Source organism: Diaporthe amygdali, assembly GCF_026229845.1.
Source record: "Diaporthe amygdali strain CAA958 chromosome Unknown NODE_8_length_1307975_cov_65_857355, whole genome shotgun sequence".
NCBI lineage: Eukaryota > Fungi > Ascomycota > Sordariomycetes > Diaporthales > Diaporthaceae > Diaporthe > Diaporthe amygdali.
The window spans coordinates 1,109,785-1,122,255 of record NW_026517028.1 but is presented as its reverse complement, the minus strand read 5'-3'; the positions used below and the strand labels follow the sequence as shown (position 1 = coordinate 1,122,255).

The window sequence follows — 12,471 nt, the reverse complement described above, 5'->3', positions numbered from 1 at the left end:
CACGAGTGCGACGGTGCCGAGTTGTTAGGCCGAGTTGCCAGGCCGAGTTGTCCACGTCGCTTATCGGCCGCCGCGCCAGGCAAAGCAGAGGTGCCCAGTGTGGATCCGAGGATCATGACATGACACTATCGTCAACTCGAACAAGTGCGCTGATGGAGGATGAGCAGGGGGGGTGAAGTCTGGCGGGTAGAGAGAAAGAAGGGGGGAAAGACAGACGGCCACGGCTGCCACGCCAGATAGACGGAGACGGAGACGGAGAGTCAGGAGAGTAAGAGTCACGGGCTGGGGTCAGGCTTCGATCTGTGCCTGTGCCCGAGTCGAAGAAGCTTCCACGTTGATTCTGCTCCGTACAATGGGATGTACACACTGCATAGTACATGCATTGGTCCCATCACGTGGTGGGTATCGGCGCGAGGGAAGGCAGGGCCACTGGGTTGGGCTCCGCAACATCGCGAGATACTTTGAGGCGATCGAGGGGAAAGCAGGAGGAATGGGTCCTCGAGGAATTGGCGGGTTTGCACTTGACCCTCACACGTAGAGCACCACCCACGTCCTCCTGTGCTCCGAACGTACCACTGCTCCGGATCCAGCTAGAGGGGCAGAGGGGGTCCAGAGGGGCACCACCTGCTCCTCTCCTTTGCACTAGTATCGTGAGACATTAGGGAAGACGAGAGGGGGAGGAACAAATGGATACTGCCGTGTTATCCTAGCCTCCTCAACTCCTCGAGGTATGTCCACGTCTATCCGTATCAAAAATAGCTACCAGTAAGAAGGCACTGGGCCCTCCGTATCGTGAGATCGAGAGCGAGGGGTTAGATTGAAGGTTCCCACGCAGATGGGGCGCTGCAGCTGTTCCGAGGTCGTGTCTTGGTCCCATCGTTGTTTAATGTCTCTCATCTCACAGGTATCCACGTCTATCTGCATTAGGTGGGTGGTGGTCACGCGTGCGGCGGGTATGCACAAAGGGCCGAGGCTGACAACGATGATGATGGTTGTGGTTGTTATGACGACGAAACCTCTAATGCACGGGGAAAACGTGGCCCAAGATGACAAATTGGTGCGACTGAGAGTGACACCACGAGAGTGTGTTGTTGCCGCCGGTGTACGGAGCTTCGCACTTGAGTCTTGGCACGCATTCTCGTCGGGGAGTCATTGAGCCCAATGCTCTGGTGAGAGTATCTTCGGGCAATAGACAGTGTCTTGTCAGTGCCCCCCAGCATGACCGAATCATTCCCTCGATTCCGATCCGGAGAGCTCTGCCACATCAAAAAGTTTGAACCATAGGCCACCGTCATTTGACCAGACACAATGATAATTTAGACTGAATATGCGGGCAGCCTCCTTTTCGCATTGAAAGCGATTGTGGTGGTAGCCGACAGCATGCTGGTCCCAGTCGTGGCAAACAAGCCAGCCATTACAATTGCAATAGATACTCGATACAAATTAGCATATGCAGCCAGGCTTCTCACTCAGGCTTCTTGCATGACGCAAAACCTTCCAACCAGCCTCCGGGGCCTCGCCACCCAATAGCCGGCGCCGCACTCTTGCATAATGGCTGCCACACCGCGCCGGCCGAGATGAAGTCGTGCCCGCCACGGCGGGAAGACGACGCGTCGTCCCAAGGCAGACGCGCCTCCGCGCCCGTGTTCAGCCCGTGTTAGCCCGGGCCCGTAAGCGTGTCCCCGGCGCGACGCTTGTCCCGTAGTACGGAGCCAATTCTTGGCTTCGCCCCCATGCTGATCCCCTTCAGCTCAAGGCTTCCCCAACGCCAACGCTCTTCCAATCAATCCTGCCAGTGTGCCTCCAAATCTAAACACAGAAACCAATTTGTCTTGGACTAGCCGCTGCAAATGACGAACATCGGCAAGTCTGGATTCATGCTCGACGTATGAAGTTCGGCTTGCCCTTCTGGGCAGTCTGAGTCACAAGGCGCAACAGATGTGTGCGCGACTTTCATAGAACTGCATCCGAGATGCAACCGCAGAGCTGAGAGCCCCGGATACACCCACGGTATCCTATCCCAAGGAAACGTAAAATTACCTGCTTCACTCCGCATCCGCCAGTTGCATGATAAGTCTTGCCGCGAGATCTAGGAAGGGGAAGGGGCTCGTAACCTGCTTCTCCTCCAGGATCCTGCCGTCAGGCGTCTCGTAACCGTCACATTTGAAGTCAACGAGATACGAGCCCGGCTCTGCCATCTCGTAGATTTGAATGTCCAAGCGCATCGCCACAACCTGGTATTCGTCGTCGCCGTTTTTGACGACAGCGGGGTCCTGCACGATGTCTTCAGGCACGTGCGGACCCTTGCGCAGCTTTTCTGTTTCCCAGCGCACCTGGAGATGCCATGGGTCCGCTGGGAGCTTGTAGATCTTGGTGGGGTCAGTCGACCGGCTGCTTGCTGAGCGACGGTGAGATCGTGACTCGCCGCCGTTTTGGTCATCTTCGGAGCCATGAACTTTTTCGTAGTCCTCATCTGGGACCCAGCTGCAGCCCAATTTAGAGAGTGACTTATAGATGACACCCAAAGCCTCCCATGGCGCATTGCGCGAACGAATGCCGAATTGCCACCTAGTTGCCTTCGGCTTCTTTGGAGGGTTCACAGGAGTCATGCCTTGCGGTCTTTTGGCAGAATCTGAACTACGGGCATGGGGCTTCAACCGACGCAATGTCTCTTGGCGCTCGTCCTCCGACCGAGGATGACCAGGTTCTGGCAAAGCAGGAGGTGCTGGTGGGTCCTCGAAGCCAGCCTTCTCCCGCTCCATAAAATCTTTATGATATGCGGTCAGACTACTCGGTAGGATACCGACCTTCGACACGTACGGCCGCGGTGAAGCTGTGGTGCTGTTGGATGTGATCGACCTCGCAGAACTCGCAAGAGGGCTTGCGCCTCGGTCCATCTCTGTGTTCAGCGACTCCATGCCTGAAGTAACCTCATTAACACTCGGTGGCGACGATGGGAAATAAGGATTGTTTTCTCCGAGCAGGGCTAGCAAGCACAACAGCGGTCAGCTTCAAGCAAAGCGCAAGCCGGTATAGCCATGGGAATAGAGCATATACTTGGGAAACAAGACCAGCCAGGCAAGGGCGGGGACAACCAAATTTGTGGGGGTGCTGCGGCACTTACGATTAACCTGCATCAGCTTGTTCTCGCGCACAATCATGTACGCATCCTTGATTGCAGACGGCTCAGCAGCCTCGAGCGCTTCCTGGACATCCTTCTTGCCGTAGCCCATCGTCTTGGAGATCTTCTCCGTCACTTCATTATGGAGCTTTTCTTGCACCTTGGTGGGGGCGTTGGGGGCGATATCTGAAGGCTTGATGGCTTTGTCAGGGTCGATACCGGTGTTGTAGAAGGGCTCGACTGGCGGCGCCAGATATTCGGGCAGGTTCTTCATGAACCAAGGGTCCTGTCGGATTTCGGGAATGGTTGCACGCTGTACCGGGTTGACTTGGAGCATCCGGTTAATCATGCTGGCAGCACCAGCGCTCATCCACTTTGGCACCGCATATGTCCCTCTTGCGATCTTTGCGAACAGGCTGGGGATGTGCTCATCATCGAATGGTAGTCGGCCGACCAACAGCACGTAGAGGATAACGCCACAGCTCCATACGTCAACCTCTGGACCGGCATAAAGCTTGCCTCCAATCACTTCTGGCGCAGCGTAGTTCGGACTACCACAACTCGTCTTAAGGAAGTTACCGTCCGTCATGATGTTGCTGAGACCAAAGTCGGCAATCTTGACGTTCAGTTGGTCGTCCAGCAACAGGTTCTCGGGCTTGAGGTCTCGGTGTACAATCTTGTGCCTGTGGCAGTATTCGACGGCGCAGAGCATCTGTTGGAAGAAACGCCGTGCCTCATCTTCCTCCATACGGCCGTGTTGCACGATGTAGTCGAACAGTTCTCCGCCGGCATACTCGAGTACCATAATAATCTCGTTGGACGTCTTGATCACGGTATACCTGGTTACGACGGTCAGCAGGCGGCGCGATCGCAAAGGCGACAAAGGAGGATGTCGACGTCAGGGGTAGGGGGGGTGTCCTCCACTCACAGCTTGATGATGTGTGGGTGCCGCAGCAATTGCAGATACTCAATCTCGCGCTCGACGCGGCCGGCCATGTCACGGCTGATGAGCTTCTTGCGGGAGATGATCTTGAGGGCGACCTGCTGGCCGGTGCTCCGGTGCACGGCCAGCTTGACCTTGCCGAAGGAGCCCTCGCCGAGTGTCTTGACGATGTTGTACTGGCCGATGCGCTGGTCTGTCCTGACCTTATCAGGGATGGGCCCCGCAGTCGCCGTGGCCGCGGAGGCCATGTTGGAGGAGGGCTTCTGGGGGTCGACGAAGTCTTGGTGAGCGGGATTGGTGTTGTCGGGGGTCTTGAGGGGGCTGTTGACATTGATGCGGCTGCCTCGTCGCATCTGGGAGGAGCTTAGGGAGATGGAGAGTTCCCCGTCGTCGATGGCGTAGGAGGGGCGCGGAGGAGCCATTTCTTTTGTGGCCTCTCTGACAGGAGCAGCAGCAACAGTAGCAGCAGCAGACAGTACTGTGGTACTGTTAACAAGTGGCAGCGCAGCGCAGTACACACGGCACTCGAGTCGTAAATTGTGGTGCCAGTTTCCTGTTGGCTGTGGCCAAGTTTGGGTGGAGGGGGGATGGGGAAAGGGTGGGATCGCTGACAAGGGTGCCTGATGTCCTAAACGAGGCCCACCTAATAAGCTGCACAGAAGCAGGGACAGAAGACCTCGGGAGGGCTGGAGGCTGGGCCTGTCCGCTTGTGTCTGTGTGTGTTTTTTGTCGGCAGTGGGTGTCAGCGTCAGAGCCAAAGCCAGAGTTGGTGGCAGTGACAGTGATAGTGACTGTGGTGGGTGGATTGATTGATTGACTGATTGATTAATTGATGTGCCTGCCTGCCTGTTTCCTTGCTTTGTTGGTTGATTGATTGATATCACATGCCTGCTGTGGTCAGGAAATGTGCACCTGGACCACAATCTACATAGAAAGTCAGCCTAGTGGGTAGACAGACAAACTGACACCGACACTGACACCACCACCATCTCATCCCAATCTCAACCTGCCGGGAAGCAGGACTGGTCCAGCTGGGGCATGACTCACTATGTGGGAGAAAGCACCAGTCAGTGGCCAGGGTGATGGCCACGCTCGTCTCTCAACCTTGCTCCTCTGATCATAGGCCAAGCAAGATATGAAGGTGGTTGTGGTTTTGGTTGTGGCCGTTGTGGTTGCGTCCTAGGCTATTATTGATTTGTCCTGTCACCACCGTCCGTCACAAATGACGGATTGCTGCTGGTGGCACCGTACTGTCTAGTGGTAGGGGCAGATGATGACGCTCCCTGCACATCCGGAGGAGAATGCGGGGCAGACGACCAGGGAGGTGCAGTACCGTTCCTGGGAAGGCGGGCTGGAGTGGAGGGGCTAACCAAGACTCAGGACCACAGGCCGATGTCATAAAGTGGTACTGTAGCTATCAAATCGTTACCTCATTGAAGAGCAAGAAAAGAAGTGTCGACGACGAGGGCAGCAAACACTTGGAGTATTATAAGTATCTGTTGGAACAATTATTCATTCTTGAAGGGGCGGCCCATTACTATATCAGCTGGTGCTATATCAGGTGCAGACAAGTCCGGCCAGCAAATATCCTCCTCACAGTTGATCAATGCATCGATCTACCTGTAGCTCTGTCCGCGAGTCTCTACTGCACCGTATCATATTACAAAACCAGTAACATTCGGTCAACCAGTTTAGATGCGTCGCAATCCAGCCTGCAGGGTTGCATCATGCTGCGAATATCGAGTCGTGGCGCAGGCGAGGCAGACACCTCACCCGTCGTGGCGAGCTGCGCAAGAGAGTCGACATGGTCGTTCATCACAGCCAACAGGACAGAGAGTCTCACCAGCAGATGGGGGGTAGCATGGCCAGGCTCTGCATAATGTCGTCGTACCTCCTGCTAGACGTGGACAACCCACCGCCTACCGATCGGCACCAAGCAGCGAGTGAGCGCGCCGGACCCTCGGATGGTCGGGTGCCTCAGCCCCAGAGAGTCCTCACGATCGACCACCCTTCGGCGGTTTGGACGGGCTCGGATGCTCTTGGCCTGTCCGCCCTCCGTTGACGACGGGTGAGTGACCGAATCGATCTTTTCCCTCCCCTTCCCCTCGGCCCGTGCCGAGTGACAGTGCATGCTGCTGTCCTGCCTTGTGACCAGCCTGTCTGGTCAGCCATCTGGACATGCCGCAGCGTCTCTTCTGTTATACAGAGGCGGGGCGACACGTCAGCACAAACTTGCGAATTGATTGTATCTCTTCGACAGGTGGTAAGCCCAGTAGTCCCGTCCGATAATTGGGCTCGGGCTTTTCAAGCCCGCCTTGCTCGGTACCGATGCAAGGAATATTGTCATCTTTAAAGGCATTGCGCATAAGGTTTACTTCGTCAGCTATATCCACGACAACTGATACACAGAGGCTTCCACATTTTCCATGTCGCGAGGTTTTCCCGCGTATTGCTAAATCAATGGGAGCCCATATATCCGTCACCAAGACGGGCCCGTTCCAACCCGTAGCCATCCATTGGTATGCTTCCAAATCATCGGTGATGATAATTGCGTACGTAGGTCACTGCCCCGCAAACGCCGATCAGACGCTCAAAATCCCCATTGTGCTGTTTACCGGTTCATGCTGAGCAACCCTTCGATATACTTCCTGGTATCAACGCCGATCCCTTGCGCCAGCCGACTCGCCCCATCCGCCCAGCCCCCGCCGGCCGCAACCCCGGTGAGGCTCACGCTCCTACCGTGCCCGGCGTGGTCACTAGCCTTTCTGATGAGGAAGATCTCCTTGCTGACAGACATGAGCGGCAGCTCCTTGACAGTCGATGTCTGTGACGACGAGTGTGTCGCCTCGTCACTTGTGCCTTCATTGCTCTCCTCATCCCTGCTGTCAGAATCCTTGGAAGATGCTCTGTCGAATTCAAATGACGACGATGCCTCCGGCTTCCTCTCCAGGATACGGCTCCAGACGATCCACCAGCCACGGCTGGTCTTGCCCGTCCGCTCCAGCTCGGACAGATCGGCCCTGGTTGCCTTGTATAAGTTTAGGATCTGCATGTGCGTGTTCAGTGCTTCAACGCGCGACCAGGGCGGCTGGTCTCCACTGCTATACATCTCTGCCGCGTCAGGGATGTTGGGTATCGTAGAATGCACAGTCTTGTCCTTCGGGTCCCACACAAGATCATAGATCGCCGCGGACGCGCTACCTGCACTCGGTTTCTCCGGCCTGTAAGCTGTCGAGTTCCCGAGTGCCTTCCGCAGCGGTGAGATCTGGTGATGTAATGAGCGGTAGAGCGACTCAAAAGCCAGCGACTCTGTCCGGAGCTCGAACAAGAATGTGAAGATGAATGGCTTGATGACGTAGACCACCACGCGAAGCTTGTGAGTTTTGTTTCTGTCCTGATTGTCGAACGATGTGCCTGTCGCAGCGTCTGTAGAGGAGAGCTCAGTGTCATGACTGCCGAGAACTTTTGACATGTATGTTTCTGATTTCTCGGAAACATTAGTCTCCAGTTCCACAGTCACTGTCCTGAGGACAGTACGTGGGTTTGAGTCTCCATCCCAAGGGCGGTCCGCTAATCGCCTTTGCTCGGGATCAGTAACCCAGCCTTCCTCGACCTCGCCCGTAAGACCGATGAGAAAGTGTCCAACAGAGTCATCACCCTTAGAAGGCTGGCTTGCCGGGGAGCTTGGGCTGTCCTTGGTCCCATCCTTGCTTTCAGAATCTCCTCCGAGGCTCCAGTACTTGCCGTAGCCCAGCTTCAGGTAGTCCATGTATTTCTCAATCCCGCCGGTTTCCTCTTCAGCCGCGGCAGATGGCGTCTCCGAACTTGCCTTAGAGCCCGCTGGCGCGTTACGTTGTTGAGGTGGAGGACTGGCGACTGCAGGTTTCGAGCGCCGTTTGGGGTTTATAAGACTCGGAGGTGGCTGCATAGGCCGTTCTGAGGTAGACTTCCTCGGACGTTCTTCCGACACGCGGGACTCCCTCCTTGATCGGCGGTTGGCTTTCGGACTGTCGAGAACTCCATACGCATCTTCACCCCACGTGTATATGTCTTCCACCCAATGCGTAATGTCGCGTACGGAATTTCTGGACAGAGATCCCACTCCCAAGAATACCGCGCCGTCCTCGGCTCCGGGCTCCTTCGTAGCACCCAACCATTGCGGGGAGGGTTGCTGACCTTGTTTCGTTCTCTCCCATGATTTGGGAGATTCCTCGGGCTTGTTGTCGCCAAACTTGGACACGATGATATCGACAAGTCCTTCTGTCCTCTCAACAAAGCCCTCAAGAACCTCTCGCTCGCCGCTTCCGCGCTCTTCCTCGCCGACTCCTATGCCCAACTCGCCACTGGCAGCAATTTTGATGCCCCCAAAGATGTTCTGGACAGGGTTTCCATGAAGCAAAACGTTCCAAGTAGAGAGAAATAGGTCCCAATACCGCGACAGAGTTGCTGTGAATTTGGCCCTTTTGAGCCTCATGAACAATGAACTCAGAGAAGAATCGTGATGAAGCAAAAAGACAGAGTGCGCCCTGAGCATGTCCTGGAGCAGCAGGGTCGCGGGTTTGACCTCTCGCGAGGAGTGTTCATACTGCTCCTCCGCAGAACCTACAGCGTCGCCTTGCTTTTTCGCAGACTTCGGTGGCGGAAGTGGTAGGCGCGTCAAGTCAATACTGGCCAAGATCCACCAGCCAGGCTCCAACTCGTGGAGAACTACCCTCGTCTTCTCCGTTTCAATCGAGTCTACGGCCTGGTCGTCTGAAAAGTCCTTGCTGAAGCTAACCATGCCCTGGGCGAGGCCAATTTGCCTCAGCCTCTCGTTGCGCTCCGCCTGGGACACATTCTCGGTGGGGCGTGCTTTTCGATGACGTTTCCGTTTTTGAGTCTGGGTGTCCACGGACGCATAGTAGACGATCTGGTCGTCAAGAGTCTCGTCTGTGTTACCCAGGCTGGGGTTGAAAATGGCCAGGAAGCCGACCTGGGCAGGTATTATCACTGCCGGTGAGTCCGCAGCAGTCGAGGCCGCCATCTGAAGGGGGTGCAATACAATGAGCCTGGACCGTCTTCAAAAGATACATGAGCATGCAAGTCTAGGCTTGGGGGTGAAGAGACGGCTCCCAGAACTCTAGGTCTGGTCTGCACTGTAGGCTTGACTACAGAAGCAGCAGTTGTCAACTTGGAGTTGGTGCATCCATGAGGAGAGTATAAAGAAGTCAAGGTCCCAATTCAGCCTCGAGTTTTTGAGTTGTAACCGCGTGGCAGAACCGACTTCCCTACGATTTCAGTAGGGCCGCTAATGGCGTCACACTGGCCAGGGTGTGGTCCCCACCACAGGGGGTGGTCCAGAATGGCTCTCGGCCCCGCTGACGTCCGGGAACATTGACCCAGGCACCACATCGATCCCGTTCACAGATTCGATAGCCATGATCGTGGTCGCCCGCTTCACAAACTCACTTGCGCTTGTCACATCATGTTACCATCGACTCGGGTTCACCATCTCGATTTCATGCAGTAGTCGGAACTACTGGTAACAGCGCTCCCTCTGTACCCCCATGATCCCTTGGGCCATGATCCCATGGGCACTAGGTCTCCTGTGTGCTTTGTCTCAGACCGTCGACAGAAACAAGATCTGGACACACTGTACACCGCCTAAGGGAGACCTGGGAAACATCAAGATGCAAGGCAGAATGTCAGAAAGAGGCCTCGATATGACAGTGTTGAGCTTGCCAACGTAATGAAAAGTGCGAAAATGGGCATTTTCCCTCCAAGGTCAACGCCTGGTCTAAGATATCTTTTTCTATCCGACTTTTCTCTCTGCAGGTTTTTCCTAAACCCCATTTTGGTCGCAAAAGTAATCATGAGCACACTTCTCTCTCACGTCTCTTCTTTTCTTCTCATTCAAGCACCACCGTCGTCTTCGTCTTGATCTCTGCGGGTGCCGACTCCCCCGGCCTCTAACCTGTCGCTGGCCCTCTTGACCTCCTTTTCCCAGTTGCTCATACCAACAATAACCCACTCTAGTATGCCCACCAAGTACAACGCAACACACTGCCCAATCCAGAGACCTGCGAGGCCCCAGCCGTGGAAGGCAAGGTAAATTCCACCGGGCAGCGCACCGCAGTAGTAACTAACAATGTTTACCAACGCGCCAACCCACTGCCGGCCCATCCCCCTGAGGACGCCGCCACACGAGCCGTTCAGCCCGTCCGCGATCTGGAACAGGGCCACGAACGGCATCACCTCCGAGACCAGCTCGACGACCCTGTCGTCGTCGTTGAAGATCCGGCCGAAGACGTCCTTGGTCCCCATGAGAACGGCGAGGATGAGCGCTCCCAGAATCGTGCTGAGGACGGCGGCGCAGTGGGCGGCGCGCCGCGTGTCGGCCGGCCTCGCAGCGCCGAGGAGGTTGCCGATGCGCGCCGAGGCGGCGACGCCGAGCCCGAAGGGCACCGTATTGATGACCTGGTCCGCCGTCATGATGACGCTCTGCGCCGCGAGCGGGATCGTCCCCAGCCGCCCGGCCGCGAGGGCGACGATCTCGAACGCCCACCACTCGGTGCCGACGTGGACGACGCCCAGGGCCGCGAGCCGTGCGAATGGCCCCAGGTGCTGGAGCGCTTTGCGCGGTGCGAGGCCTCCCCAGCACTCGTGGCCCTTGACAAAGACCGTGTAGGCCACGAGCAGGAGGAAGGACAGCCAGTAGGATATGCCTGTGGCGATTGGCGCGCCGTAGAGGCCAATGCCGAGGACGTGAACGAAGAGATAGTTCAGCAAGGCATTGAGGGGGGAAGTGATAATCAGAACGTAGGTGCCAGGGCGGTAGATTTCTAACCGGGTTAGCTCCAACGATGCAGTGGACCAAGAAGCGCATGGCTTTACCACTCACCTTGTGCCTGAAGATATTTCTTCATTGCTTCAAACCATACATATCCCAACCCACCTGGGATCAGGCAGCGCAGGAACATAGCACTCTGCACGCAGATGTACTCCTCCTGCCCCAGGGCACGGAAGATGTGCTCGGAGAAAGACCAAATCACCGCAACGATAACGTAGAAAAGCGACAGCACGAAGAGGCCCCTCTGCAGGAGGATACCCAGGTCATGCTTGTTGGTTGACCCCGTAAAACTGCTGGACGCCAGAGTGTCCAGCGCTGTGGTGCCACCCAGCGCGATGAGCCATGCCGTCGACATGGCGAACATGTAAGAGAAGGCAGCGGTGGCCAGCGCCTCTGGGGACAGACGGCCGACGACGAGGACTGATATTGTCTGCAGCGAGTTCTGCAGCATGTACGCCAAAATCACCGGGACCGACGCCTTGGTCAGCAGCCATATCTCGGACAGCCATGACCGCCATGGTGGGAGGCCGGGCTTCACCGTCTCGGCAGCGACATCTGTCTCTGCCGGGTCAGTGGACGAGGGTTTTGGGAGAAGCGCCGAGGTCTCTGTGGGTAGACTCTCGGTCGGGGTCACCGTCTCGGAAGACGACCCGCTTGGCATATTGTATAATAGTCTCTATGCCCGGGGTGTATCTTGTCGCTGAGGTCTGCAGTCTAAATTTGTCTAGACTATGATTCTCGGGCACGCAGGGAAACGATTGAGGGGCATTGGACGTTATTCCGTGAATATTGTGTCCACGACCTGTCCCAATGGTGCCAATTCCAAGATCTTAAGCAGGCAAGTTATAGAGAAAGCGAGGAATTGAGACGCATTGAAAACACGAGTGCGAAGGAGGGGTTAAATTGAGTGAACAAGGCTCTTTTCAGCATTGCCATGACCAAGATAGTCGATGTCAGTGACGAGCAGGACCCACGTAGGGAAATCATGATAGCACTGGTTGCTGACAAGCAGGACCACTGGCAAGATAAGAAGAGCCCACACAGGTCTGCTTGCGCCAGTTGAAGAGGCAAAAGGGCGTCTGGCCAGTGACGGGCAAGCTACTTACCCGCGATGAGGGGGAGATAGTCCAGATAGGTATGCATTGAAATGACGGCGGCCCTGGCATTTGTCGAATGCATCACATAACGGCCAGAGATCCGACAAGCGGTGGTACAAGTGCCGGTGCAGCAGACTAGGGGGGCTCCTAGACCGGCGCTGCCGCCGCCGCCGCCATCTTCGCCAGCCGTTTCGCCGTGTCTGGCCGTTGTGGCTAAGCCATGGCGGCTAGCATCCGACGATTAGTCTTCGTTGGATGCACGGCGAGAGTCAGCTTTATATCAACAAGAGGCACCAGTTGCGGTGTAAGCCTTGCAGTGTGCATCTCGGCTGGGCACTCCGAGTCAACGAATCTGCACACCCAACTCAGGGGCGCCAGATAGATTGGGTTCAAGATAGGGCCCGGCGATGAAATGCTGTACCTGCTGGGAGTTTGGACGAAGATGAGGCTTATTTGCCAGCTAGTTCGCGAGAGCAAGTAG

At 56.1% G+C, this 12,471-nt stretch overlaps 4 protein-coding genes across 4 annotated transcripts; 1 reads left to right on the top strand and 3 right to left on the bottom strand.

Annotated features, from left to right (window-relative positions):
* Positions 1-2,045: 2,045 nt before the first annotated feature.
* On the bottom strand, positions 2,046-4,486 carry J7T55_013582 (protein kinase-10; the record flags this gene model as incomplete). Its single annotated transcript, XM_053141391.1, has 3 exons — positions 2,046-2,986; positions 3,125-3,960; positions 4,050-4,486. 3 exons carry the CDS (start codon positions 4,484-4,486, stop codon positions 2,046-2,048), a joined length of 2,214 nt encoding a protein of 737 aa, XP_052995922.1.
* Positions 4,487-5,868: 1,382 nt separating this feature from the next.
* J7T55_013581 (uncharacterized protein) lies at positions 5,869-6,126 on the top strand (the record flags this gene model as incomplete). The annotated part of the gene is made up of 1 exon (XM_053141390.1): positions 5,869-6,126. One exon carries the CDS (start codon positions 5,869-5,871, stop codon positions 6,124-6,126), a length of 258 nt encoding a protein of 85 aa, XP_052995921.1.
* Positions 6,127-6,675: 549 nt separating this feature from the next.
* On the bottom strand, positions 6,676-9,087 carry J7T55_013580 (vacuolar fusion protein ccz1; the record flags this gene model as incomplete). The annotated part of the gene is made up of 1 exon (XM_053141389.1): positions 6,676-9,087. One exon carries the CDS (start codon positions 9,085-9,087, stop codon positions 6,676-6,678), a length of 2,412 nt encoding a protein of 803 aa, XP_052995920.1.
* Positions 9,088-9,956: 869 nt separating this feature from the next.
* J7T55_013579 (MatE family transporter) lies at positions 9,957-11,554 on the bottom strand (the record flags this gene model as incomplete). Its single annotated transcript, XM_053141388.1, has 2 exons — positions 9,957-10,885; positions 10,945-11,554. The coding sequence occupies 2 exons, from the start codon at positions 11,552-11,554 to the stop codon at positions 9,957-9,959; spliced, it is 1,539 nt and encodes a 512-aa protein (XP_052995919.1).
* Between the last annotated feature and the right edge of the window lie 917 nt (positions 11,555-12,471).